This window comes from Rhea pennata, chromosome 5, assembly GCF_028389875.1.
Source record: "Rhea pennata isolate bPtePen1 chromosome 5, bPtePen1.pri, whole genome shotgun sequence".
Lineage (NCBI taxonomy): Eukaryota > Metazoa > Chordata > Aves > Rheiformes > Rheidae > Rhea > Rhea pennata.
The window spans coordinates 54,976,724-55,001,496 of NC_084667.1; the positions used below are offsets into that span (position 1 = coordinate 54,976,724).

General features: G+C 34.6%; 1 protein-coding gene across 4 annotated transcripts in view; it reads left to right on the forward strand.

Annotated features, from left to right (window-relative positions):
* Window positions 1–19,322, forward strand: part of PAPOLA (poly(A) polymerase alpha) — a 45,360-nt gene extending 26,038 nt beyond the window's left edge. The window contains exons 13-22 of one of the 4 annotated variants that reach the window (XM_062576291.1): window positions 2,401–2,454; window positions 3,191–3,310; window positions 3,955–4,064; window positions 7,078–7,199; window positions 8,893–9,035; window positions 10,363–10,463; window positions 12,088–12,299; window positions 12,681–12,746; window positions 14,949–15,026; window positions 17,137–19,322. In XM_062576291.1, coding sequence (XP_062432275.1) covers window positions 2,401–2,454; window positions 3,191–3,310; window positions 3,955–4,064; window positions 7,078–7,199; window positions 8,893–9,035; window positions 10,363–10,463; window positions 12,088–12,299; window positions 12,681–12,746; window positions 14,949–15,026; window positions 17,137–17,232 — 1,102 coding nt within the window. In that variant the 3' untranslated portion in view covers window positions 17,233–19,322. Of the gene's footprint in view, window positions 1–555; window positions 583–1,653; window positions 1,730–2,400; window positions 2,455–3,190; window positions 3,311–3,954; window positions 4,065–7,077; window positions 7,200–8,892; window positions 9,036–10,362; window positions 10,464–12,087; window positions 12,300–12,680; window positions 12,747–14,948; window positions 15,027–17,136 lie in introns of those variants that run through there. The other 3 variants (XM_062576292.1, XM_062576293.1, XM_062576294.1) reach the window with 3 other exon arrangements.
* The last annotated feature ends 5,451 nt before the right edge of the window (window positions 19,323–24,773 follow it).

Sequence of the window (24,773 nt, forward strand, 5' to 3'; positions counted from 1 at the left end):
AAGATAATTCAGATAATGTAGCAAATAGCTGTGTTCTATTTTCATTAAAATTTAATGATGATAGCGAGGCGGTGTGAGGTGGGAGGGAAGAAGCACTTTAAAAATATGTATGTATTATCAAAATAACAACATGCATCTGAAAATAAATATTATAACAGTTAAGAGGTTAAACCTTAATATCAGGAGGTTTTCCCCTGTTTTTATGATATAAAGTAATGGATGCTACTGAATTGGACATATTCTTTGTTATGAAATTAGAATTAAAGAATCAATAACATCTTTTTTTTCTGTAAAACTTAGCTGTGGCATTTTGGACCCTAAAACTAACAATGTCTTAACTTTTAACAGCAATTTAATGTTCTTCCTGAAAACGCAATACAGTTCCAGTGACTGATTCCCCCACGGCACTGTTCGGCAAATTGTGTGTGGCAGAATAGCATCATACGCTTTGCCTTTTTTTTTTCTATTTATATGCCCTAACTAGAAATACCTGAGCGAAAATGGAAAATCCATTAAATGCACTTTGATTAAATATGGCTTATTTTCTTTATCTAGGCTTTGATTAAAGCATTGAAGCATCCTTCCTCAACTAGTTGAGGCTTAGGCTTTGGAGTTGTACTCTAGAAGTGTTTGCTTGAAGGAGCTACTTTTAACGTGTAACTGGAAAATGAGTTTCTCTAAATACTTGCAGATCTGTCTGTTTTCAATTCATGCATGATTAAAAACAGTAAACTTAAGTTGCCTTTCCGACTGAATGAAACACGTTTTGTGTGTGTATGCTACATATGATGTAGGAATTTTAGGGCTAACGGTTGCGTATCCAGTGTTCATTAGAAGAAGTTGATACTAGAAATGAGTGACTTCTTACCCAGTTAGTTTGGGGAAAGGGATCTTTTTCTGTCAAGGTTCTTGTTGAATTCCAACTGAATTGGCAGAATATGCCTGTGTTGCCAGGGTGTTACACTATTCTGGCAAAATCTGTTATACTTCTCCTTTATCTCATTTTTTTTTTTCCCCCAAGCGGTACTTCTGAGATTTTAGGGGCATAAATAATTTGGTGGTCGTATTTCACAAATAACTAAAAGGTGCATATTTTAAATAAGATGACAGGAAAAACTTAACACTTTGTATTAAGCAGTTAATACTTTCAAAATGCAAAAATCTATGGATAATATGTGCTATTTGGAAGTGGGAGGAAAAGTCTCTTCAGATAAATCCTTTTCCCTCATAGATCATTCAAATGACTCTAGCACTTGAATTATTCTTTTTTTTTCCTCCTCCTACTTCTGTCTAAAAAAGATAAGTGTGGAAATGTATAGTTACGGATTTGATCAGTTGATTTTGATTTACCCTTAAAATTTGAAGGCCTGTAGCATTAGAAGACCCTTTTTGCATCATAGGCTTACAATAGTGAAATATTTTCCTTTCCCTGAAGTCAATGTACTAAGGTTTAATCTCTGATATTACCAGTATTATTAATTAAATCCTATTCTGAGAAGACTAAGTTGGATTACTTAAAGATGTTAAAACAGAATTCCTAGCTAAACTTCTGAAAATCACAGCTGTTGGAAAGAAACTTAGTACATGCCTAGATTATGAACTCAAGCTTTTTTTTTTTTTTTTTTTTTTTTTTTTTTTTTTTTTTAAAAAAAGAAAAAGAATTGTTCACTGTGGTCATCTCCCATTCCTACCATCCTTGGACTCCTTTGTTTAAAATAACATTCCAGCTTTGTATACAATTTGTTTGGGATTTATTTACAGTGGATAATACCCTACTTATCCTAGAATATAATTGAAAGCTTCAAGATTATCATCAGAGGAAACATTCCTTATGAAGTTTCAGATAAGTGTCTAAAGACTGTTTTAAAATGTCTGTGTTTTTATAAATCACACATTTTTTGACTTTCATAAATGAATATATGCTAACCACTCATCTAACTCTTCAGAAATAATGTTGTGACCAAGAATGACATATGTACAGGTGCTTGTGAACAGGGTTTTTTTTTTTTTTTTTTTTTTTTTTTTTTGCTTACAGTGAATCTCTGCAGTAGGCAGCTAAAGCCCTGTTCTTATCTTATTAGGTTTTGAAATTTCTGTAATGTTGTTCAACTGCTGTTGCATTCCTAGTGTTCTCCCCCTGCCCCCGTCCACTGGTATTAAAGTATAGTCGCAAGCGTCCTTTAAATCTGAAACATCTTCAGGTTTGTTAGTTACATGCTTGAAGACTGTTTAATAGCCCCTCTGTCTACTTAATTTACCTAATTTTGAAATAGAGTATGTACTTAAGCTAATAATCTGTTGTTTTCAATGTAGAACTTATTGAGAAGTTAATATTAAAACTTTTTGAATGTATAGTTTTAGAAATATAAATAGAATAGCATATTGTCTTTATCTCCAAAGGCATTATATTGTACTTCTAGCAAGCGCACCGACAGAAAAACAGCGACTAGAATGGTGAGTATACTGCTTGCTATTTAAAAACAATCCCCCCAAAATCCTGTCACCTGGAGGCAAGGGGCTATATAACATACCCTTTAACGAAACTGAGTGGAGCTTCAGTGTATCAAAATTAAGTGAATGAAGAGATACTTTTTCTGAAAAACACTAAAAATGAAGAACTGGGGAGAGAAAACTGTTGATTGCATTATGTTTTTCACAGCACTATCATGTTCACTTCCTTTTTTGATAAGAAAGACAGTGTGCGCAGGTATGTCTTCAATCACTAGAACCATTGTTTCTCAAAAAAATTCTCTTGAGTTTCTACTCTCCTCCTTATCTTTTTAAGGATGTTATAAGATTGTCAGGTATTGGACTTCTTCACCTTTTAATGGTGATCACCTAAAGCTAGAAGAGTATTGGAGGTGGGAATTTTCTTTGTTGACTGGCTAGTCAGGAGGCTGATGAAAAAGACTTTTCTCCTTCTGACTAATGCATGATCTCATGCTGTTGAACTTCATTTATAAAACAAGGCTGTTAAGAGTTAATCAGGGCATTCTTAAACTTCCTTAGCATTAGTTTTTGTAACAAATTTTTTTGGTTTATTGATTTGAATTAATCTGTTCTGTTAATGTGCTAGTTCATTTGTATTGGTATAAGGAGAATGCTGAGGGTTTTAGCCTGCTTGATATGTGAAGGTAGATACTTCTGTTATTTCATAATGTAAACTTACTATTAAATGACATTTATGCAGGGTGGGCTTGGTGGAATCAAAAATTCGTATTCTAGTTGGAAACTTGGAGAAGAATGAATTCATTACACTGGCTCATGTGAATCCACAGTCATTCCCAGCACCCAAGGAGAATCCTGACAAGTAAGCAAAATTACTGTTTTCTATTGTAGTAGTTGAAGGACTTAGTTTATGAAACTGTTTCATTAATGAATTTGTGTTTTAGCGAAATGGATGAATTTTTAATAAATGTGTATGAAGTGTATAGTTTTAAGCTGTTCTAAAGTCGTTTGTGTAAAAATGTTTCTAAGTCAAAAAGTTTTAATGAAATAGGTTTGACAGAATGTGATAGTTCTTCAGCACCTGAGCCTGTTCCATCTAAATGTGTATTCAAAATCTGAATTTTTTTAACTTTAAGTCTGACTTCAAATTTAGTTTTCAGGTAAGAGCAGCCTCCCCTTGAAAGGGAGGCGAATTATACTCCTAAAAGGGAGAGAATTTGAATGAAGTCACTAACTGATAATTGTAGTTCTTTGTTGGTTGGAGATGGTTTATCAACGTTTTGTAACTTTTCTGCGTTCAAATAAAAAATATATTAATAAATAATAAAATATATTAATAAATAATAAAATATTATTATTAAGTCAGCTTTGGCTTCTGCTTTTCTATGCCTAGCTCTCTGCTGCTAGTGGAACTAAAATGTAAAACTGTTGTCTATTGCAGCAAATACTTTCCTAGATTATTCCATTCTTTGGTCAGTTACATGACTGTCTTATAAAACTTTGCAGGGAAGAATACCGTACAATGTGGGTGATTGGATTGGTATTCAAGAAAACTGAAAATTCTGAAAATTTAAGTGTTGATCTCACTTACGATATTCAGTCTTTTACAGACACAGGTAAGTTGGGGTGTTTTTTTAGGTGTTTAGATATTAATAAATTTGACTGATGTTACATCCTAATATTGAGAACTTGAGATTTAATAAGTAGTTTAATTATATGGCTGCTGCGTTGGGGAAGAGAGGGGAGAAGGGGACCTATGTATTATTATTTTTTTAACAATTTTAACAGTTAATTTTAATAGTTAAAAATTTCACTTTTTTTAACTGTTCAGAAGTTGATTTTTAATAATGTATTTAATAGTCTACAAATTTTTATATGAAAATCATGCTGCAACTTTCAGTTATTTTTTTACAACTGATTTACTTATTCGTTTCAAATTTAGTTTCAAATTAATTTCAAATGTGTAAATATACAGTTTTAAATGGAGTAGCATTTCAGCAAAATAATCTTAAACTCATATAAGGATTTGTTTAATTTGTAAACAAAATTTCAAAGCAACCAAGTGGCAGATAATTTCAAAAATCTTGTCATTTGTCACTTTCGTTGTTTTTAATTCTGTAGTAATATGGTTTTAGTTGTGTATTTTAGTAAGTGATCATTTTGATTCAGATTTCTTCATCTGTCAGTACAAATGAGAGGAAAAAGACTTACTTTGGATGATTGTGATATTCAGAGGTTATCCTTGTAAGCCTTGTAAATCGAGTGGGATTTTTATATCTTAATGACACTTGATTCTGCACACTTACCAAAAGATATTCATTACTGAAATACTTGAGTCTTTAGGCTTTAATGAAGACTAATTTGAGAAAGCTCTGAGATGAAGAAAATGCCAGTTAAGAACTCCAGCAGTCCTTTCCTTGCTGCATTTTTCCATTGCCATTAGGTTTTATGTAAACTTTAGGGAAGAGATGTTTTCCAATCTGCAATAGAAATTTAGATTGTTTTATGGACCTTCTCACTTGCATCTCTGAGAGATAACTCGTTAATTATTTATCTAGCTTGAAAACTTAAGTGTTTGATTTTTTGCATCTAAAATTAACTGCAGTAGGTACTGAAGGTTTTCACAAGTATCCTGCAGTTCTTTCGTTCCTCTTCCCTGCTGTTGCACTATAGGAAAAGACCCAGATTTTTCTGCATCATCTGAATTCTTAAATCTGTTTCTTCCCTGTATTTTCGGTGTAGCTTAATTATCCGTGTCTCCTTCTCCCCTGACTCCAGTGCAGAATCCTTCAATCGTTAGGCTTTCTACCTTAAGTTGCCAGCTAGTCATTTTAGGTGTAGCTGACTTGCAGAAGAAGTAATTGTTTTGAGAGAGAATGTGTGTGTGTGTGTAGTTAGTGTATAAACACTTGAGCCCTTGCTGCTCTTGCCCTCTCCCTATAACCGTTTCCCTACTCCAATGTTAAATCTCAACCCTTCAGTAAGTATGCATATCGAATGTGTTGATGAAGTACTGAATATGGTGCATAAAGAAGAATTAAATATGAAATTTTCAAATGATATCTTCTGGAGTTCATTGAATTCTTTCTCTTCCTTCCCTTATCCAATTCTACTTAGAATGCAAGTGACTTACGTGATGAAAATGGGACTATCTCCACTTTAGAAAAAGCTGAGTTGCTAAAGAAGTGAATTTATACTCCCCTTTGCTTAGGGAGCTGTAATGACTATTCATTGTGTAATTGTAGTTGCTATACTCTCTAAAATTAATGATGATTTGGTGGTGGACAACTACTTTTTACAACTCTGATAAGAAATCCCTGATGTTAACTTTGCTCTTCCAAGAGCTTAAAATTACACTATTTTCAGCAAATGTGTTGCTTTAGTTTGAATTATTCGTATGTGGTTGGTTAACCTGTGCAATCATGCTGGACCTTGGGAACTTAAATAGATTAACATAATTACTTTTGAGGGAAACCCTATAATAAGTGTAGTGATTAAGGAAAGCTGTATTCATCCGGCTTTCTTATAAAAAGAAGAGTTGGAAGTTGAGCATCTGTTTTGTCATGACAGATCTTGAAACTTGAAGATTTATAGACACTTTCTAAAGCTCTACGGGGCACTGCTTATTTGGTTTTGTTTCCCCCCGCTCCTTCCCATTCACTAGTGTAGTTTTGCAGTATGACTGAGCTGAAAATGTGTTTGCTCTATTTTTGGAGTAGATCCTAAGATTCTATCAAAACTAGGTGAAACACTTCTAAGAGTGAAATTAGAAAGGAAAGAGCATGCTTTTTAGGAGGAAAAGGGGGATGAACAGCTCTTCACCTTCTATTTAATGGATGAGTTCTCCCTCTGTTTACAGAATAGACAGTGAATTAGGGAAATATCTCTTAAGTTTTTATTTTTAAGATCTACAGAACACTTCTGTTCATTCATCTGCCACAACTTTGTTCAGTGTTGTATAGAAACTCGGTGCAAAAGACCCACCAAATAACTTTTGTGTTTAAATGGCTTTACTTTAAACCAAAAATGTCAGCTTGCAGTGCTGTTTCTTTTCCAGCACTAACTGCATTGACTCTCTAGAAGCAAGTGCTCTGAAGTGAAGAGAAACAGTAGATGTAATTAAACTTTCAATCACTTTTGTGTAGAGACTTAATTGTAATAACTTGTAATTTATTAACTGGCAGATTCAGCTTCTGAATTAGAACCCATTTGTTGTAGGAGCTGCATAAATAAAAATTGACACTACAGTGAAGAAAATAGTTTTATGGGAACACTGTAATTCTTATGAGGAAGTCTTATTTTCATCTCTAGTCTATTCAAGATGAAATGAGGAACTAGCTTCAGCCCTGACACTGTTAAAATCTTTTAACAATGTAGTTCATAGAGAACTACATGTTTTCATGAAGTCTTCTTGGGAAAGAAATAGTGTTTCCAAAGTAATATAATAGTGTTTGTGCTATCAGTGTTTGGAGAGTAGACGATTCACTGTTTTCCTCCAGAATGAGGAAAAACTATGCTTGTTCCTGAGAGTAACAAATATTCTGAAATGCAAATCACTTTCTTTCTGAACTGTTAAGTGTACTTCGCAAAATGTTTCAGTGATATCTTAATGTTCTTCTAATTGTGTAGTTTATAGGCAAGCAATAAACAGCAAGATGTTTGAGATGGATATGAAGATTGCTGCAAGGCATGTGAAACGTAAGCAACTTCACCAACTGCTACCTAATCACGTGCTTCAGAAAAAGAAAAAGGTAAACTTGAATAATATTCAAAAGCAATAAAAATGCCGTTGAGTAGTGATTTCACTGTTTTTGATTTACAAATCAAAAATAACTAGAAATGTTTTGAAAACTTAGTCCAGGAGATCATATTGCTTATACAAGTAAAACTATGTTGTATGTATGTACCAGATGTGCTAAGTGTAATACTGGAATATTACACTGGAATTCTGGAATACCAGAACATCAACACCATGGAGTATAATAGTATCTTTGGTCCTGTTTTTTTCACCCTAAAGATCGGTGGCTGGAATTTATCCTCTTCTGTTGTAAATTAAATGGATTTAAATCTGCTTAAGTATGAGTTTTTAAAGCAGTCTTGTTTTTATTGCGGAAGTCATCTGAAGGAAGCGTCTATAACAATACCAATGTAATTAGCAGTTAAACAAGCCTTATCTCCAGCTTTTTCCTCTTAAGTCACTCTTGTTCAGATTTCTCTGTAGGTTTTCTAAAGATGAAATCACATGTTATTGAACAGAAGTGACTTGTTGCTACTTTCTGTATCTAAGGCGATGGTCTGTTGCTGTAACTGAAGCTGAATATTTTGAAGATAATTTGACCAAAAGTGTTCTCCAACCTGTACATTGGCAGTTTTCAGACTTATATGTCCTTTTAGTTAAGTTCTAAGTGACATTTGGTATCTGAAAGTAGTTTATCACTCCTCCAGAGTGTTTTGCTCAACATGTGGCATACCTATGCAACCATACACAAGAAAAACAGAAACAAATTTTAATAAAGCTGTTTGATTTGATGTGATTTCCTTTCAAAGAGGACAGGAGGAAGGGAGTAGAATATTGGATATAACAATTTAGTCTTTATTTAGAAGTTCCTGCTTATTTGTATCAGCTTAATCTGAAAGCTACACCACCATTCTATATTCTATTTTAAGTGTGTCTGAATAACATTAAAGCTTTTCTAAATGTTAGAAAATCTTGTATTCAGACCAACACAATTTATTCAGAACACTTCAGAGCATAATGCAAATACTTAATAATACATCTCTAAGTGGTAGTATGCCATAGGAGAGTTCTCCTTCTCCAATAATGTTCTGATAATTCAGCTGTGTATGTTCAAGTCAACCTCTAAATTCTCTGTATTAATTGTACCTTTTCAAAGTCTAACCTTTATATTTCAATAATACTTTGAAGTTAATGACAGCACTAGCTATCAGCTTAGAAAAGCGAAGAAACTTGAACAGAGGTGAAAACGCAGTTGCTAAATACAAGAAAAAATGGTCTTACGTTTTTGAATGTCGTTGATGATTCAGATAAATTTTGACCTTAATTGCAAACTTGAAAATAGGAGCACTAAAAAGTATGCAAAATAGGAATGGATAATTTTTTTTTTTTTTATATGTATAAGCAATCCACTGTCCTGTCAAATGCACAAGCACTCACATTTTCAAGTTTCTTCTGAAAATGTCTGTACTTAGCACATTCAGGACACAATTACATGCTTAGTTTGCGGTGGAAACTCATTATGGATAAATCTTGAGTGTGTTCTCTTCCCCCCGGCCACGCACACACACACACGCACTCTCTCCCCCCTCAGGAAACAACTAACAATGTAACCAAAATACCAAAATATTCTTTCATTTGAGTCTCAGTTGATTTTTAAGCCCTTAAAGAGATTAACCAACTTTTTTTTTCTCTCTTATGGATTGCAGCATTCAACAGAAGGAGTCAGATTGACAGCTCTGAATGACAGCAGCCTAGACTTGTCTATGGACAGTGATAACAGCACGTCTGTGCCTTCACCTACTAGTGCTATGAAGACGAGTCCGTTGAACAGTTCAGGAAGTTCTCAGGGGTAATGATGACTTCCAGTCTTAATTTTGATGGTGTTTTCTGTTCCTGAATTGCTTTTGATAGAAGCATAGCAAGTACTGTGTGTGATACTGCTGTTATGTCAAGGTGTAGATGAACCACTCTGAAGCTTGCAGACATTTGTATTTCCAGTTTGCATACTAGAGCATCTCTTAATGAGGGAAATGGTAGGGAGTGTGGTGTTAGACCTCAGATGAGAAGTTATGAGGTTGGGTAAAGACAAGAACTTAAAATAAGGTCAAATAGAAACTTTGTAGTGACAGTAGGGGGCTGTGAGAGGTAGTGAGCAGAGAAATGAGGTGTGAGAGATGGAGAGTTGCATGAGTTTTGGATCAAAATGTGAGACAGTAGAGAAGTGTAGGCTTTCTGCCTCAGAAATAAGTAGTGCTGCTGCTATTACTGACGGTATCTCTGCAAATTAAGCTTAGGAACGTAATTTTCCATTATTTTCAAATTAATATTTATTTTACTCTTTCTGGGTTTTAAGTATCTATCAAAACTTCAATTTGTTCACATATATTGTATTTCTAAGCTCTCTTCCTAAGATTCTCATGTTCATCTATTTGATACACAAAGAAGTCAATAACATTAGTTTCCTATTAGTTGGTATTGGGTGTGTATTAGTAGATCTAATCTTAGATTAAGATAAAATACTTAAGTAGTGAATTTATCTTATTCCTTTTGACACAGGCTCTTTCAGTTGGTCTTTCTTGGCAAATCATTTCCAACACTTGGATACCACTAACTATGCTATTAAAACAAGTCTGTATAATTTTTAAGCATGCTATCTAGGATATCACATTTGAAGTGAAACTTGTCCTGTATTATTAAAGACTTAATACTTCCCTAATTCTTTGTCATATGAAATTCTAGTTCTTTATTCAGGACTAAGATTAAAGTAGTGGTGTGTGTAAATTAAGAACAAACTTTTTATTCTAGTCTTCCTACAGTAGCTTTGTTCCATTCTTTAGGAAAAATAACTACTGCATTTCCCTCTGCACCTGACTTGTGCAGACAGTACCTCAATTTTTGCCTTTTTAAAAGCAACCTCATACTAATTTAAAAAGCTTTTTCTGAAGTGATTCAGACTAAATACATGGAGGGTTTTTTTCATATCCCAAGTTTGATAAATTGCCAAATGCTCTGTTCTGTTTTCACAACTCACCTTGCAGTGTGCGCTATAGCATTGTATTTTAAGGGAACTAAAACTCAACTAAAGTAACCAGCCACTCGTATGTTGTTGTGAAAAGCAGATCGTATAATCTTATAGACACACTTAGGTTCAATATTTGTCATCTTTCTTTTTTTAGCAGAAGCAGTCCTGCGCCAGCTGTAACAGCAGCATCTGTGACCAACATGCAGACTTCTGAAGTCACTGTGCCACAAACAAATTCCAGTGAAAGCTCAGGGGGTAAGGAAGACAGCATAGTATGCTGTTTCTTTTGAGCTGTTTTTGTGTAAGGTTTACAGAGAAGCAGCTTTTCTTTCAATTTGAGACTTTTATTTACATATGCTGTAACACTTGCTCCTTGTTTTACAGTTTAGCTACTTCAGAACTCAGAATATTTTGGTAGAAACCTAAAAATAATTATTTTGCAAAACAATGTTTGTTTATTCTGTATTCTTCTGTACTGATGTATCATTCACAAGAATAATGAAGTTTTCTTATGACCTGAGGTGGATGATGTCTGTAGCTCAGTTGGTCTAGTGAGAAAAAGATGTCCACTCTCTAAAGCTGGAAAAACTATTTTTAGATTGCTTCTACTCCATTTGTAGTTAAACCCAAGAGGCAGTTCTACACTGTAATTTATGATTCCATGTTGCTGCTGTTCAGATTTCACTAAAATGATTCTAGGAATCAGGAAGACTTAGATGGAAACAGAACACATGGTTGTTAATGAAGTCTTTTCAAATATGTCCAGCTACATTTGCTTTATCGTCCGTATTTTGTGGTCTGAAAGAGCAAAATTCGGTTAATATTGCTGAAAGCAATTGACTTTTTAATGAAAGAACAAAGGCACCTGGTGCTTGTCTTTGCTTACTGCTGTGTGGTTGGTTAGCTATTCTCTTTGTCTCTCTGTCTCTGTCTCTCTCTTTTTTTTTTTTTTTTTTTTTTTTTTTTTTTTTTTTTTTTTTATGGAACTTCGGCTGTAAAGAGGGAGCAAGTCAGAAATTGATTGTAGAGACCAACTGGCTCTCCTTTAAAGAGGAGTTCTCTCGTGTTCCTGTCTTAGATGTTCTGGTCTCTTTAATCATCAATCACAGTATGAATGTGAATAAATTTTTTGAGCACTAAATGAAACCTAAATGGCATAACGTTTTGGATTTGGAAGCATCAGTTGTTTGTTTTTTGTATTTGGATGAATTGCAAACCATCACCTGGTAGTTATTAATGAAAAGCTTATGCAATATATTTTTTCCTCACCCTGAGGGTCTCCCTGTGTCACTTACTTGTCTGAGGTAGGCAACTGAAGAGGTAAATCATTGTCATATGGAGCATTTTTCAAATTGATATGTGGAACATCAGATCTTAATATCTGGTGCTTTGTGATAACTTCATATCTCTGGGGGCTTTCTCTGAGGCTGAGAAACAGTAAAATCGAGGTTTAAAGTTGACAAAGAGAATGTTGGATTTCTCTTTAGTTTGATGAAATTGCTGTATGCCCATATGTGTGGGACTCAAAGATTGTAAAACTTCTTTAGCTGTCAAGAGCAACATGGCTATATTAGCACAGAGCTCTATCTGGGCTAGTGTACCCTGCTGTTTAGCAAGGCTGATCAGATAAACTAAAATATCACTGGCATGGCTGCCCTGCTTCTGGCACATGAATTCTTTTGCAATGAGCTTGAAACTAGACTGTGCTACGTACACATGCCTTCTGTTCCAAATACGGTGCTTTTACCATTAGCTTACCCATTATGTCTACTTTGGTAACAGTGGTTTCAGATGAAGACCAAAAATACCAGTGACTGAACTGAAATGTCTGAGTTCAAAACTAATCTTACTGAAACTTCTTAAATTGTCTTACTTGTAGGTACTTCAAATGAAAGCATTCCTCAAACTGCCACACAACCAGCCATTTCTCCACCACCAAAGCCTACAATCTCTAGATCAACGCATCTATTAAATCCATCACCAAGAACTTCAGGAAATGTTGCAACAAAAACACCTAGCCCTGTCACAGCAGTGAAAAGGACATCATCTCCCCATAAAGAAGAGTCTCCCAAGAAAATAAAAATTGAAGAGGTATTTAAGACTTTAAGATCATAATGTACCGATGTCCAAAATATTGAACGCTTATTTCTCCTGCAGAGAGCTGATTCTTGTATTCTGGTTTATATTCCCTTGAACTGTGTAGGGTCTTTATGTATTCAACTTGCTTAGGTACTGGTATTGTTTTTGTTTTGCTGATGTTTGTTATATGTGACACACACATTGTGTTAGCACAAAAGTTTAGATTCTAAAGTTCTTGTATTCTTAAAAGCAGATTTTTTTTTTGCATTATGAGACTGTAAGCCCTTCAGCTGATCTAGTATTTAAAAACATTTTGACCTCTTATTTTCATATTTTTTCTTTTTTTAATATTGTACTTTTTATAAAAAATTTCTGGGTTTGTTTGCATTTCAGCAGGATGAAATAAATGAAGATGCTTGCTGTATAGATGTGAATGAACATGAAAAAATGGAAACCAAGGTATGTGTGACTAGATCATATAATTTGTTTAGATTAAGATTTCCTTTTGAAAAATTATCTATAAAGTTTTAAATTATGGTGATGATGTTTGAAGTCTTTTCTGACAGAGAAATTTTATACAGTTCAGTAAACTCTTGCTGACCTTCAGAGATTTAAGCATGTTCCAGTATCCTGTAATTTAGCCAACAATTATTCTGCTTACCACTGAGCAGAAAGGGTAACAGGCTTTGTTTAGCCTTATGATAGCCTTTCTACTTGGACTGATACTGGTTTTTTGGATTGTGTGAATATCCTGGAAAATGCATTGAGAAGTTGATATCTATTAGAACATTGAAGTGCTTTGGTTTATAGAGTTTCCACACTCTTGAGTGAAGAATTATATTTTATTATGTAGTCATCTTGCAGTCTCTTTGAACTCAGCACAGGTGAAGGCAGAAACGCAGTTAATTAATGTCCAAAATAGATCCTCTGGTTAAAGGTCTTTATTACAAAAAGATATAGGTAATCCTTTTCTTTTATAGCTTTTATAGTCAATCTCCTCTCTAAATCCTATCTCCTTATTATGTATGGAAAGAAGCAGAGGAATGACCAGCCTAATTAACATAAACATACTTTGTCTTCGTTGAAGTAGAAGCCTTCTATTAGTGTAGTCTTACTATATGGTAGCAGACAAACTAGCAGGATGTTGTCATTAAAAGGAGAATGTTCTACTCCCCAGCTTCAGCCATGCAGTCACACTCTTTTACTTGAAAAGCTGGCTGACACTTACATGGTTGTCCAGAAAACTGATTCAACTTACTAAAGAGGCAGGAAAACTGTTCCAGTGAAAAGGTGGAGTGTGTTTTTTTTTTCCCAGATTAATGAGCTAAGTTGGTTTGTGGTCAGACAACTGCTAGTGCTGGCACAACAGGAACAAGCAGGACTGAGACCTCCTTTCCACTATAATGAACTAACTGTTTACCTCAGCCAAGCTGTGAAACCCATTCCTTGAAACAGGTGTGGTCTTGTGCACTTGACTGTTTAAATACCTTACATTACGGAAGAGAAAGTCTGTTCCTCTGTAGCCCTTTGGTACTTAACCCACTGATAATTCCACTGTTTCTTATGACTCCTGAGCAAGATGTTTTAGCTTACTAATTGCTATAAAATCAAAGAAGCAAAACGGACTCCCCCCCACCCCCGATGGTTGTTGAGCTGAATTTGCTCACTTGTTTGTGTAGAAGGGAATGGGAGCAGAGCACTGAGAGGAAGAAAAAAAGTAGACAAGACCCTTACCCTTTTTTGAGGGGGCAAATGTTAGGTTGGTTCTCTTGTGAAACCTCATCCTCTCTGTGTGTCCTTGAAGTAAGGTGTTTTCTATTTGACCTTATTCTATATCAGTTTATACATTAACAAATGCATGTAATGTAAACTTCAAAAAGCCCACGTACTTGTTCATTAGTAACTCTAGAGAAGAAGGTAATTTATGACCTTTTGGGCAAGAGTGGACTTTGAGCGATTAATTTCTTTTACTCTCTCTTCTCCTAACAATTTAGAGTATTGTAGCAAATCCACAATCCTGATTTTGAAGACTGTATCAGAGATATGAAGATGACATTGTGTAGGAACTTAGGATATTTGGGCACCTATTTGGTCTTTAGAGAGCTCTGCGAAAATTACTGAGTGGTGAAGTTATGTTCTGGCAGTATCTGTCCCACTGTGATCACAGATACAGTTTGTCTCAGTCTTCAGCTGTTTGTGAACTTGGTGCAGTGACTTCAGCTTAGTTCCTTAGTGTTAGTTTGATTAATACTATATCTGTTAAAAATTCAGCTGTTTTTCTACTCCTCTGTAACCTCTCACATGATCTTCCTTGATACTACACTTTTGCCTTTTTTTGAGTTGAAGCACATGTAATGTTTTCAAAGTGTATTCTGCATAATAAACATAAACGCTTAAACAAGTGACATAAAAAGTGTTGTTGCTTGTATTGATGTCATTTCCAGTTTGAAAAATGTTCTTGTGACTTGTGTGTTGTATAAGAATGGGTAGTAATGTAGTTAGCCATGCTTGCTGCCTTTGATATGCTCTATCTGTGCAACTTTTAAGGCATTTTGGTTAATGGACTTCTGCATAAATAGCTGCATAACTGGAGGCTGCAACACTGTTTAGCTTTCAGAAGGGCATAAACAAGTCATTTAGTTGAGGCTTTTGGTTTTCTAGGAGCAGCTTGAGACAGAAGTGAATGTTACTTCTCAACCAGAAACTCTTCAGACAACAACTTCTCTGCAAGCTCCTCAGGTACTGGCTTTAAAAACAATGCATCTATGTGTGTGCTAGTCTGTGAGGACAGTATTGAAATTATAATGATCCAAGTGTTAACAATTTTTAATATCCATTGTATGGAAAGTTGCTTGTTACTGTCGCAATTTTTGTGTTTTAGATGGTCATTGATCTTATTGAATGTGCATTGTAGCTAAACACGTATGGCTTGCCATACAAACTGACTGAAGCTGGATTCGCTCTTCCGAATTGTGCCTTCAAAGTAAGGGGCTCAGTTTATTCCTTTGTGCTTTGCACATCACAGAATCATCCTTTCTAACAAGGAAGCAAATGCTTTAAATAGCTGCTGTTCAAAGATGTTCTGGTAGTGGTTAAAAAAGTCTGAAGTGTAACTTCAGATTCTGATATTTGATATAAGAAAGATAAAAGTTCTAATATGGTAGTTTATTAGCCAGCTTACATTGTTTCCACTGTAGTTGTTACGAGTGCAAGTGTCATTGGAAAAAAGCTTAGAATCCCATGGAATTCTTTCTATATCTTTGTTTTTAATATTGTAACATTTTTTTCAGAATGTCTATCTTTGCTGATATTTATAAGTTTCTCTTGCTCTACTGATTGAAATTTGATTTTGATCACAAAGCATTTTATGCATGCTTTACCTATTAAGTGATGTGTAACAAATATAACGATTGAAAAAAGAGATATATTGCAATACTACTAATCATATTTGTTATCAAGCTTTTGAACTATGAGAGCAGTACTAGATGCAGGTGCTAAAGTTGTTTGATTGAAACGCTGAATGCTACTCAGGCACTCTAAACTGTTTCAGGAAAATTAGTTTTTATAGATCGCTTAGTGTACCAAGTTTATTTCGTCTAATTATTGTGGGATAATTATACAAAGTTTTGTAGTTTTTATAAATTGAGTGATCATTATCATAGCAAAGGTAATCTGGGAACCAGTTTAGTGGGCCTCTTCTGTCATTTTTTTGTGTAGCAGTGAATAGAAACACTGTTAAACATCAGGTCGGTATGAACTAGAAAGTGGGTGGGTTCCTGGCAGGGGGAGAGTGGTGGGGAAAAGCAGGGGAAGGATCAGGATTGTCTAAGCTATTTGGTGATGAATCCTTGTTTCATTGGACTCTGCTACTGTATCAGTGAGTACTAACACAGTTGACTTTTTTTTAAGTGAAAATCTAAAGTGGTCATTTCAATGCAGTTTTCCCATATATTAAATGTATTTTATATAAATTTTGAACATCTATAACATAAGGAAACCATTTTTAATAAATCATGGGAAGCAATGCCTAACTATTGTGGTATAATGAATACTTGAAGTAATATGCTGAAGTACTTAAGTAGAAGTACTTAAGAAAAAAGAAAGGGGAAAAAAACCTGGTCAATGTTAGAAGTATGGGCTGCTTTGACATGAGAACAGTGAGTGAATCATACTGAAGCTAGAGTGTTTCTTCTTTGTTTTGCTTCAGTTATAGCTTTACTGAATGAATTCTAATTCTTTTAAGTGGGACAAAGCTGTTCAGAGAACTGTTAAGGTAAAATTCTTACCACAGTTCTCTAGTACTGTCTTAGAATTCTTCATGCCTCTTCTTTATAAAGGATTGAGGAAAAATAGGAAGTTTGGCTGTAAAGAGCTTTTAAATGTCTGAAACGTGAATGTATGAAAACACATCCTTTCACATTGGAGATGATTTTTCATCATTCATCCACAAGAGACATGGGGTAAGCCATGTTTTTTGTGTGAATTGAACACTTTCTTCAAAACAAGCTTTAAATACTGAAGATACAGATCGGATAGTAGGTGTCACCTATCAAGCACTCCTGTCTTGTGGATATTGTGCATTATTTACAGGTTATTAGTAGGTCCAGCTTAATTTCTTGCACTTGTGGAAAAGAAATACATGCTATGGGAGAGACAATTACACAGATTTTCCTTAATAATGACTGTGTAGGCAAAGGGAAATGTCTACACCTATACTAAGCAATTTGTAATTATCCTAATTTTGGTATATTCTTAAATATATTCTTAATTCTTTTGTCGTTGTTGAAATTGAGTGCCAATTGCTATTTTTTGTGAGGTGAAAATACAGCTAAACTTCTCTTCTTTTCAGAAAACATCCAGTACAGACCTTTCAGATATCCCTGCTCTCCCTGCAAATCCTATTCCTGTTATCAAGAATTCAATAAAACTGAGATTGAATCGGTAAAAACAACCTCAGGGGTCCATAAACAGTATCTGCCAACTCAACCTGTTGTCTTCTAATGCTAGAGAAAAAAGAAAAGGAGAAGGAAAGATGCAAGACTAAAACATGATCGCAATGGATTTAGGTATATTTTGTGCACTTCCCTTTCTGGGCTAAAATCACCACTTGATTGGAAGTCCAGGTTAGTATGTGAAGCCAGGAGTACTATTAATGTGTTAGCAACAGTTGCATTAAATCTTTCGAAGGATTACTGCCTTTAAAAACATGAACACTATTTGTAGCCATATTTGACATTCTGATTGAATTTATGTTCGACGCATTGTTTCAAAAATTGAGATAAAACTGGCATAAGAATCCCTTAAATGCACTTTTATGTACTTTTTTAATTGGAGTATGACTAATTTTAGATCTTCAGCTGATACTTTCATTTTATTGAAGAATCTCTTCAATACGAGTGATCTGCAAATTGGATGACGTTCTATGATATGCTATGCATTGAAAACTGTATAGCATATCTAGTTCAACTGCCATCAAGCAGCAGTAAGCCTTTAAAATGAAATGTCAAATCTTGAGGTTATAAGACATATGTTGAGAAAATAATTGAGAAGGTTTTGGTATTGGTGGGACATAATTAACATGTGGTCTACTTTTATTTATAGGATTATTTTAAGGTGCATACAGATCAGCAATCAAACAGCAGATAAACTTTCCTTTGAGCTAATCAATCTCCTTATACCCTTTTTGATCCCTTTTCTTGGGAAAAGCTTTTGCATTTAGTGTTGGGTTTGGGGTTTTTTTGGTTGTTTTTTGTTTTTCTTTTGTCTTGTTTTTTTTAGCTTGTATGCACAATATAGGACAATTGTTATATAAAAGAAAAACAAGCCAGACCCTTAACTTTTTTTTCACTTACCTTATCACCATACCTTATGGCTTGTAGGCACAAGTTCAAAATTTTGTCCCATGACTAAAATGTTTAAGTAGATATTGTGTGCCTGTGAAAAATAACACCCATCTTGATGGCTTTTGAATCACTAAATATAAGATGATTTTTGTACACTCCATAAAAGTCCTGTATGCATTAAAAAGCTTCAAATTTTAAATAAAGGCAAAAAGATTTTTCCCAAAGAATTTTAACCTTTTTATTTTAGATGGCTCATCAGAAATAGTTTTACATACTGAACAACATTGAACTTTTAAAAATCTTATTTCTTGTAAGCACTTGACATCTAGTAAGCTCTCTTACTCCTATCTTTTGTTCTGTAGTCCTATCAACAAGATTAGTAACAACTTTTTGTTTTAAAAAAAACTGAATCTCTCATGGCAAAGAACATCAGTATTTGAGGAATGTGAGGGATATTAGCAGTAATACCAGATGTAGATAACAAACTTCATGTTACTGTTACTTAGTCAGAAATAAGTGGGATGTCAAATCATACTTCTCATATTTTGATTAGCATGTTTTATCAGCTCCCTTCTCCCATTGTGCTCCGTCCTATTACACGTGCATCTTTCATGTTAAAATTAAATTACTTACACTCTTCCCCTTATCCTTCTAAATTAATTTTCCAAAGTCAGAGTGTAGCTTATGTTTTACTTAGGCTGTGCAGTAACTGAAGGGTTTTTTTGCCATTTGTTCAAGATGTCTAGTAAACAATACTTCTCTTTTCCTTGGCCTGTGCAGCCTGCTGTCGTCCACCCCCAAAGGAGGTTATATTAACAGTTGAAGTGTACAAGGTGTCTGTGTATTTTGTGTAGCTATGGAGTTTAGATCGAAATTGCCAGGCACAAATTTTAGTCTTGTCATTTTGTTTACACATCGGAAAATCTTTCATTTTATTAAACGTTTCATGTAACTACACCCAAGTTTTGCCAAGCTGGAAACTTGGAATCTTTCTGTATAGTGACTTTTTAATTCTAGTTTTCATAACCTGGAGATCAGACTGTTGCTTTCGCATGATGTACGTAGTGTCTCATGACTGGAGTTTGCTTTGTTTTATAGTATCTGTACTCCTTGTATTTTTCAAGAGCTATTTTGTAAACAGATGATGTATTTCTCCATTGAAAACACAATAAAAAACAGCACAATCCCATAACTGCCTGATTTTTCTGAATGTACAAAACTTCTCTGAATTAAACTTATCTGTTAGATTTTCTGCTAATTAAAACACAGTACCACCAAAAGGCACAAATACTACCTAACAGGAATATTCTGTATATAAATGTGATGTTGGATTTGGGAAGTAACAGCAGAATGTTAAACTTCAGCTTGTTAAAGGGAAAGATTGTGTGTTGTATGGTGGGTTTGGGTGTTGAGGTCTGGGGGTGGAATCTATTAACAAACATGTTTTAAGAGCATCCTTTCCCTGTCTCCTGATTAGGACTCCATTTCAAAATCTTGAATTATTTAATGGCTGACAAACCTAGAAGAAGTGCATGCATATGCAACCTGGGGGTGTATACTGTTATCTCAAAGTTTGAACTAAACTTTCTTTAAAACACTAACTGTAACAGTCTTGGCATCTTACACTTGCTTTCCTTGCAAGTGACTGTCTGTTCCTTATGTCAGCAGATGGCACTATTTCTCTTCTTGTCAAATAGTTTAAGCTTGCCCTGAAATAAAAGTAAAAAATACAAATAGCTGTGCAGCATTTGATTGATCTTTTTATCAGCATGAGCCCAATCTTGCCAATTGCTTGATGTGAGTAACTTTAATGAGTAGCCTGATTTTTGACTACGTTTTCTTTAACTGTTAGAACCACTGATAATTGTGATCTTCATATTATAATTACCCTGCCTAAACCTTTGTGTTGTGTATATTTTTTTCACAGTATAGAGTTGCTTGTCTTGTTTAAAACAAATTCATCATCTTTATATCTTGCCTACCCTGTCTTCCTTTCCTCACAGCTGATGTTATTTATGGCTTTATTTTTTTTTTTCCCTCCAGACCAATAAGAATTTCTAGTAGTAGAAATAGATTCCTGGTCAGTGAATCTAAATCTACTGGCAATAGGGTTGTGTTTGAGTTTCTTGTCATAGATGTCTGGAAGTAAGTTCATGGACTCAACGATCTGCAAGCAAGACTTTGAAAACTGCTGTTGTAGAGAAAATATTCAACGTTAATAACTTGTGACTAACAGTTTTAGGTATTCTGGGGATCCTGATTTGAATTAGACTTTTGAGTTGATGACGTGTGCTTCTCTGCTGTGGGTAGTGAGTGTTGTTGCCATTTCCTTGTGCTGTGTGGGTGGGGAGGGACATGAAGGGGAGGGTTATTTTGGGATGGCTTTGTTGTTTTAGAAACTAAAACTTGCAGCTGAGTAAGTACTGAGAAGAAAAAAGTATCAATTGCCTATTAAATGCATCTTATTGCAAATACCAAATTTATTCAACAATACAAAATTAAGACTGAGTACTTCAGCTTCTAGAATAACCAAATATAGAGTATAGCAAGAATATATTACACTTCACTGAAGCTGAAATCTGTGCATACATACCCCAAAACTATGAGGTAAAGAGTGTGATTATTTACTTACACATGTTTTTTGAAGTTGTGTGAATCCTTAGAAGAGGTATTCCACGTGTTAAAGGGATCCTGGTACTCTTTGTATGATTTTGGAAACCCTAGGCGAGCAGCTTTGCTATGCTTGATCTTTGCTTGGCATTGGTGCAGCTGAATGAAACTTACTGAAGTTTTGTCACTTAAATGTACAAGTCTTGAGGGCACACCCGCGAACGCTACACACATTCAATAGGGGTGTATGCTGTAGGCTCGCTTTTTAAAGATCTCCGAGTTCATACAGGGAAAACATCGGTAATATGTTCTTTAGTTTAATCATCTTGGCAGAATTAAGGATCTGTTCAGTAGAAACAAATTTGCTGGTAGATGCAGTTTGATACACTTACAAAGTTCAAACTAAATTTCAGATATCTACAAACATTTGCCACTATCATCACCAAAAGAATGCAAACTTTGATATCAAACTTCGGTGTCTTCTATTTTATTAGTAAGATAATCCAGTGAGCAACTGCTGGAAGTCCCATCTGTTTTTTGGATATTTAAACTTTCTTCTTTTTAAAATGAAATTTAGGCATATTTTTATTGTTCTGACTAAACTCTGGAACGCTACTTTAGGAAAGTTTTTCCACACTTAAAGAATTTACCAAGTCTCAGTTACCATTCAGCATTTTTATTTATCTCAGTATTTTTATTATCTCAATATTCTAGTGGATTGTTTTAAAGAAACCAAGAATGAAAATGTCCTCACACTTTCATTTTTTACCTGGTAAACTGTAAAGATATTGCATTTAGAAAAGTCAAGTTTCCTAATGGTTCAAAAAAGCTGGGTTTTAATGGTATAATGCAGATATTATCAAGTTTTGTTTTGCAGTAAATTACTATATTTTAAATAAGAATTTGAATTCAGACAAGTAATAGAAAAGGATAAAAAGGCAAATCACTACTGATGTGAGACTATAAAAAATGCAACTTTTTGTCTAAGCAAGCTGCATGTGAATTTTTTCTTTAAGAAAATAGCCAATGCATTTAAACTGCCCCATAATAACAATGGCCCACAAAGATACTGGACAGCTTACTAGTGCAGATGTCTCTTTGTTTTTCTTATTTGCAAGCTAGCTAGCACATTTGTTTTATGAATGCATTTTATGTTTGTCATCTTAAATTTCCTCAATAAGGCTACTTAAATATTGTATGTAGTTGAAAATCTACACATCCATCAAAAGCTTTCATTTCACTTAAGGCTATTTTGGTGATGTTTGCTCCATCAATAATATGCTAACATAAAGCCTATAAAATACACTTTTGGGGGAACATAAATGATGAATTCTTAAAGTTGAATGGAGTCTTAGATCACGTACGCCTCATTGATACGGCTATTCAAATTGAGGTGGGGGGAAACGGGAGGGTTATAGGGGTTGAGTGTGTTTGGGGGTGGCATTTGAGGAATAATCCTCCCCCCACACACATGCAAAATAATGAAGTTTGATTTATCTTTATCATTTTTATTTAGAAAAGTTCTTTAAAAAGGAGAGGAATTTAGAGCTACAGCTTCAAATTTATTAAAATTTTGCCCTATATGATGTCTGATGCTGTGTGCCTTCCAGAAATCTGGCATGCGCGTTGTCCTTGTTTGCGTTCTCGGTCTGCAGTGGAGCTGTTAATAAAGAGATTGATGATGAAGTTGTTGAAAAGAGACAGTTGGACAGGACTGCTCGCCATGAGTGACAGAGGGCACGCTCTGCCTTCGCAGCCAAGAACGCTGCCCCCAGCAGAGAGCCGGCCATGCCTGGACGCTGTGCCAAGGCGGCTCCGTGCGTGAGGAGAGCGCTCTGCAGCTTGTATGAGCTTGTAGCTCTGAAAGTGAGATTTTTCTTAATTTAGGATCTTTGTGCAATTTTTAATTTAATGGCATCTGGAGATCAACTGCAGTTTCAGTGGTAATATAAAAGCTACTGTAATTAAGAAGCTTTAAAATATTTTGTGAATGATCTGCTAGGACTTAAAAAAAATATTTCATCTTATTCTGGTCCAACACAGTGAAATAAGAGATCCCTTGTTCTTAAAATTAACATTTTTGGCTTTTATGGGCAACAAATACATTATTCATGTATTCAATCTAGATATTAGCTTCTGTGGGATTCTCCCTGCCAAGATGTCATAAACTTGATTCAACTCAATCACATGGTTGGAATAAGAGAAGCCCGGAATGATGGATGGAAGCATTCATTGTCGCAGCCACAGTTTATCATGTATAATTTCTAGCCATCGCAATGTAGGAAACAGCAAGACTGATGTAACATTTGGTAGTTTATCTGTTCATGCAGTATATCAGAATTCTTAGCGATTATTCCTACTATTCTTAGTCCATAAAAGCCTGTGGATTTTCTATATGCTAATGATCAATTTGACCACTAAATGCAATGTCGTCTGGGAATACTTTTCTCTTCCCCAAGTAGTATGTAGTATTTGTAGTTAGTTGAGAAGATGCAGAAAACATTCTCGCAACCTTTTCCAAGAGTAGTAACTTTTAATCTGAACTATTGAAACTGTTTTTTATGTTTTGATTTTTAATATATTTGCAGGATGAAAAATTCTGGTTTTGTTTGATCACATGCTTTATAGATCACTTTCTGTGGAACAGTGTAGAATTTTTCAAGTGCTGTTCCCAAACTTTTTTTTAGGATGGTGCAAATGGAGTTGAGCTTTTAACTTGGTTAAAATATATAGTAGTTTCCTAATGAATCCACAAATTAACACTTTTATTTCTTTCTTGGTATTAATAAATAAAAGTTCAAGGAAATGGCTCCTGTTATATGAGGTTTGATGGGCTCATTTGCAGTAATTGATTTAGGTACCAAAGGTTTCTTAAATTTTTCATCTTGTTAGAGACTAAAACGTACACATGCTGCTTTTTAGAAATTATTACACAAATACTCATTCTAGAGAATATCAAGTCTCAGTAAATTTATTGTGATTATAGTAACCTAAACTTTTCTTAATTTAGGCATATATGCGAACTTCTGCTTTTATACTTGCTTTGAGGGCCTAGGAGCTAGTTCATATTTTCAGTAGTGTAGCTCTGTATAAGATCTGTCTAGCCAGAAGCATGCCAGATGATCTGTCTTTGCAGATGAAGTAAAAATGGCAACTTGTATCTAGCACTACTAGGATTCTTTTAAGTATTAGAAATACTTTTGCATTTGATTTATTATAGGCTATTTTCTAAAAATGCATGGAAGTTGCACTTTGAGCTAGTATAATCACCACAAAGAGTCGCTTTCCTTTCTGACCCATTAGTTTTTCAAAGGTGACAACCTGAACATGTGTTATGAAAGCAAGCTTCTAGTTTTTGCTTAAAATCGGTATCTCTTTCCTCTTTTACTACTATTTAATGTTTTAGTGTGCTAGATTTTTAGATTACCTCAAATTACTAATTTTTACTTTCAGCATCTTCTGTTAAGTGTAAAGCTGAATCCAGAATGACTAGCCTAAAAACAAACAACTAAAACTTTGGCGGAATTGTGGATGTGAGTCATCCCTTCTTGGACATTCCACCAACATTGCAAGTCAGTTCATAACAAAATACAAGCATTGATGTTGCCTTCTGCTGTAGCAGCTCGTTCTGGTGCTACGGGATGTTTCCTGATACAAAATAGTCCTAGTGTTTTAGTTCCTTTGGAAGTAAAGGGGTCATATTGGAATATCTTTGCTATAATATGTCTAATATGCTTGTATGAGGGGAAAAATGTATAATATGTAAACAGAAAAACCCAGCTATAGTTCATGACCATGTTGTGAAGCAGTTTGTTGTAATGACTGGCTCGCAGCAAAGTCAGACTCGAATCTTGACTTTCATGGATGTGTATGACCTTGATTGGATTATTAGTCGTCTTTGCTTCAAACTTCTTGTGTGTGAAATGAGATCAGTGATTATCAGATGTTTCACAAATACTGGTTGAGAATTTGAGAACACTTGGAATTTTTGCATAGAAGATGTTTAAAATTATTCCTTTTGTGTGTGTGTATA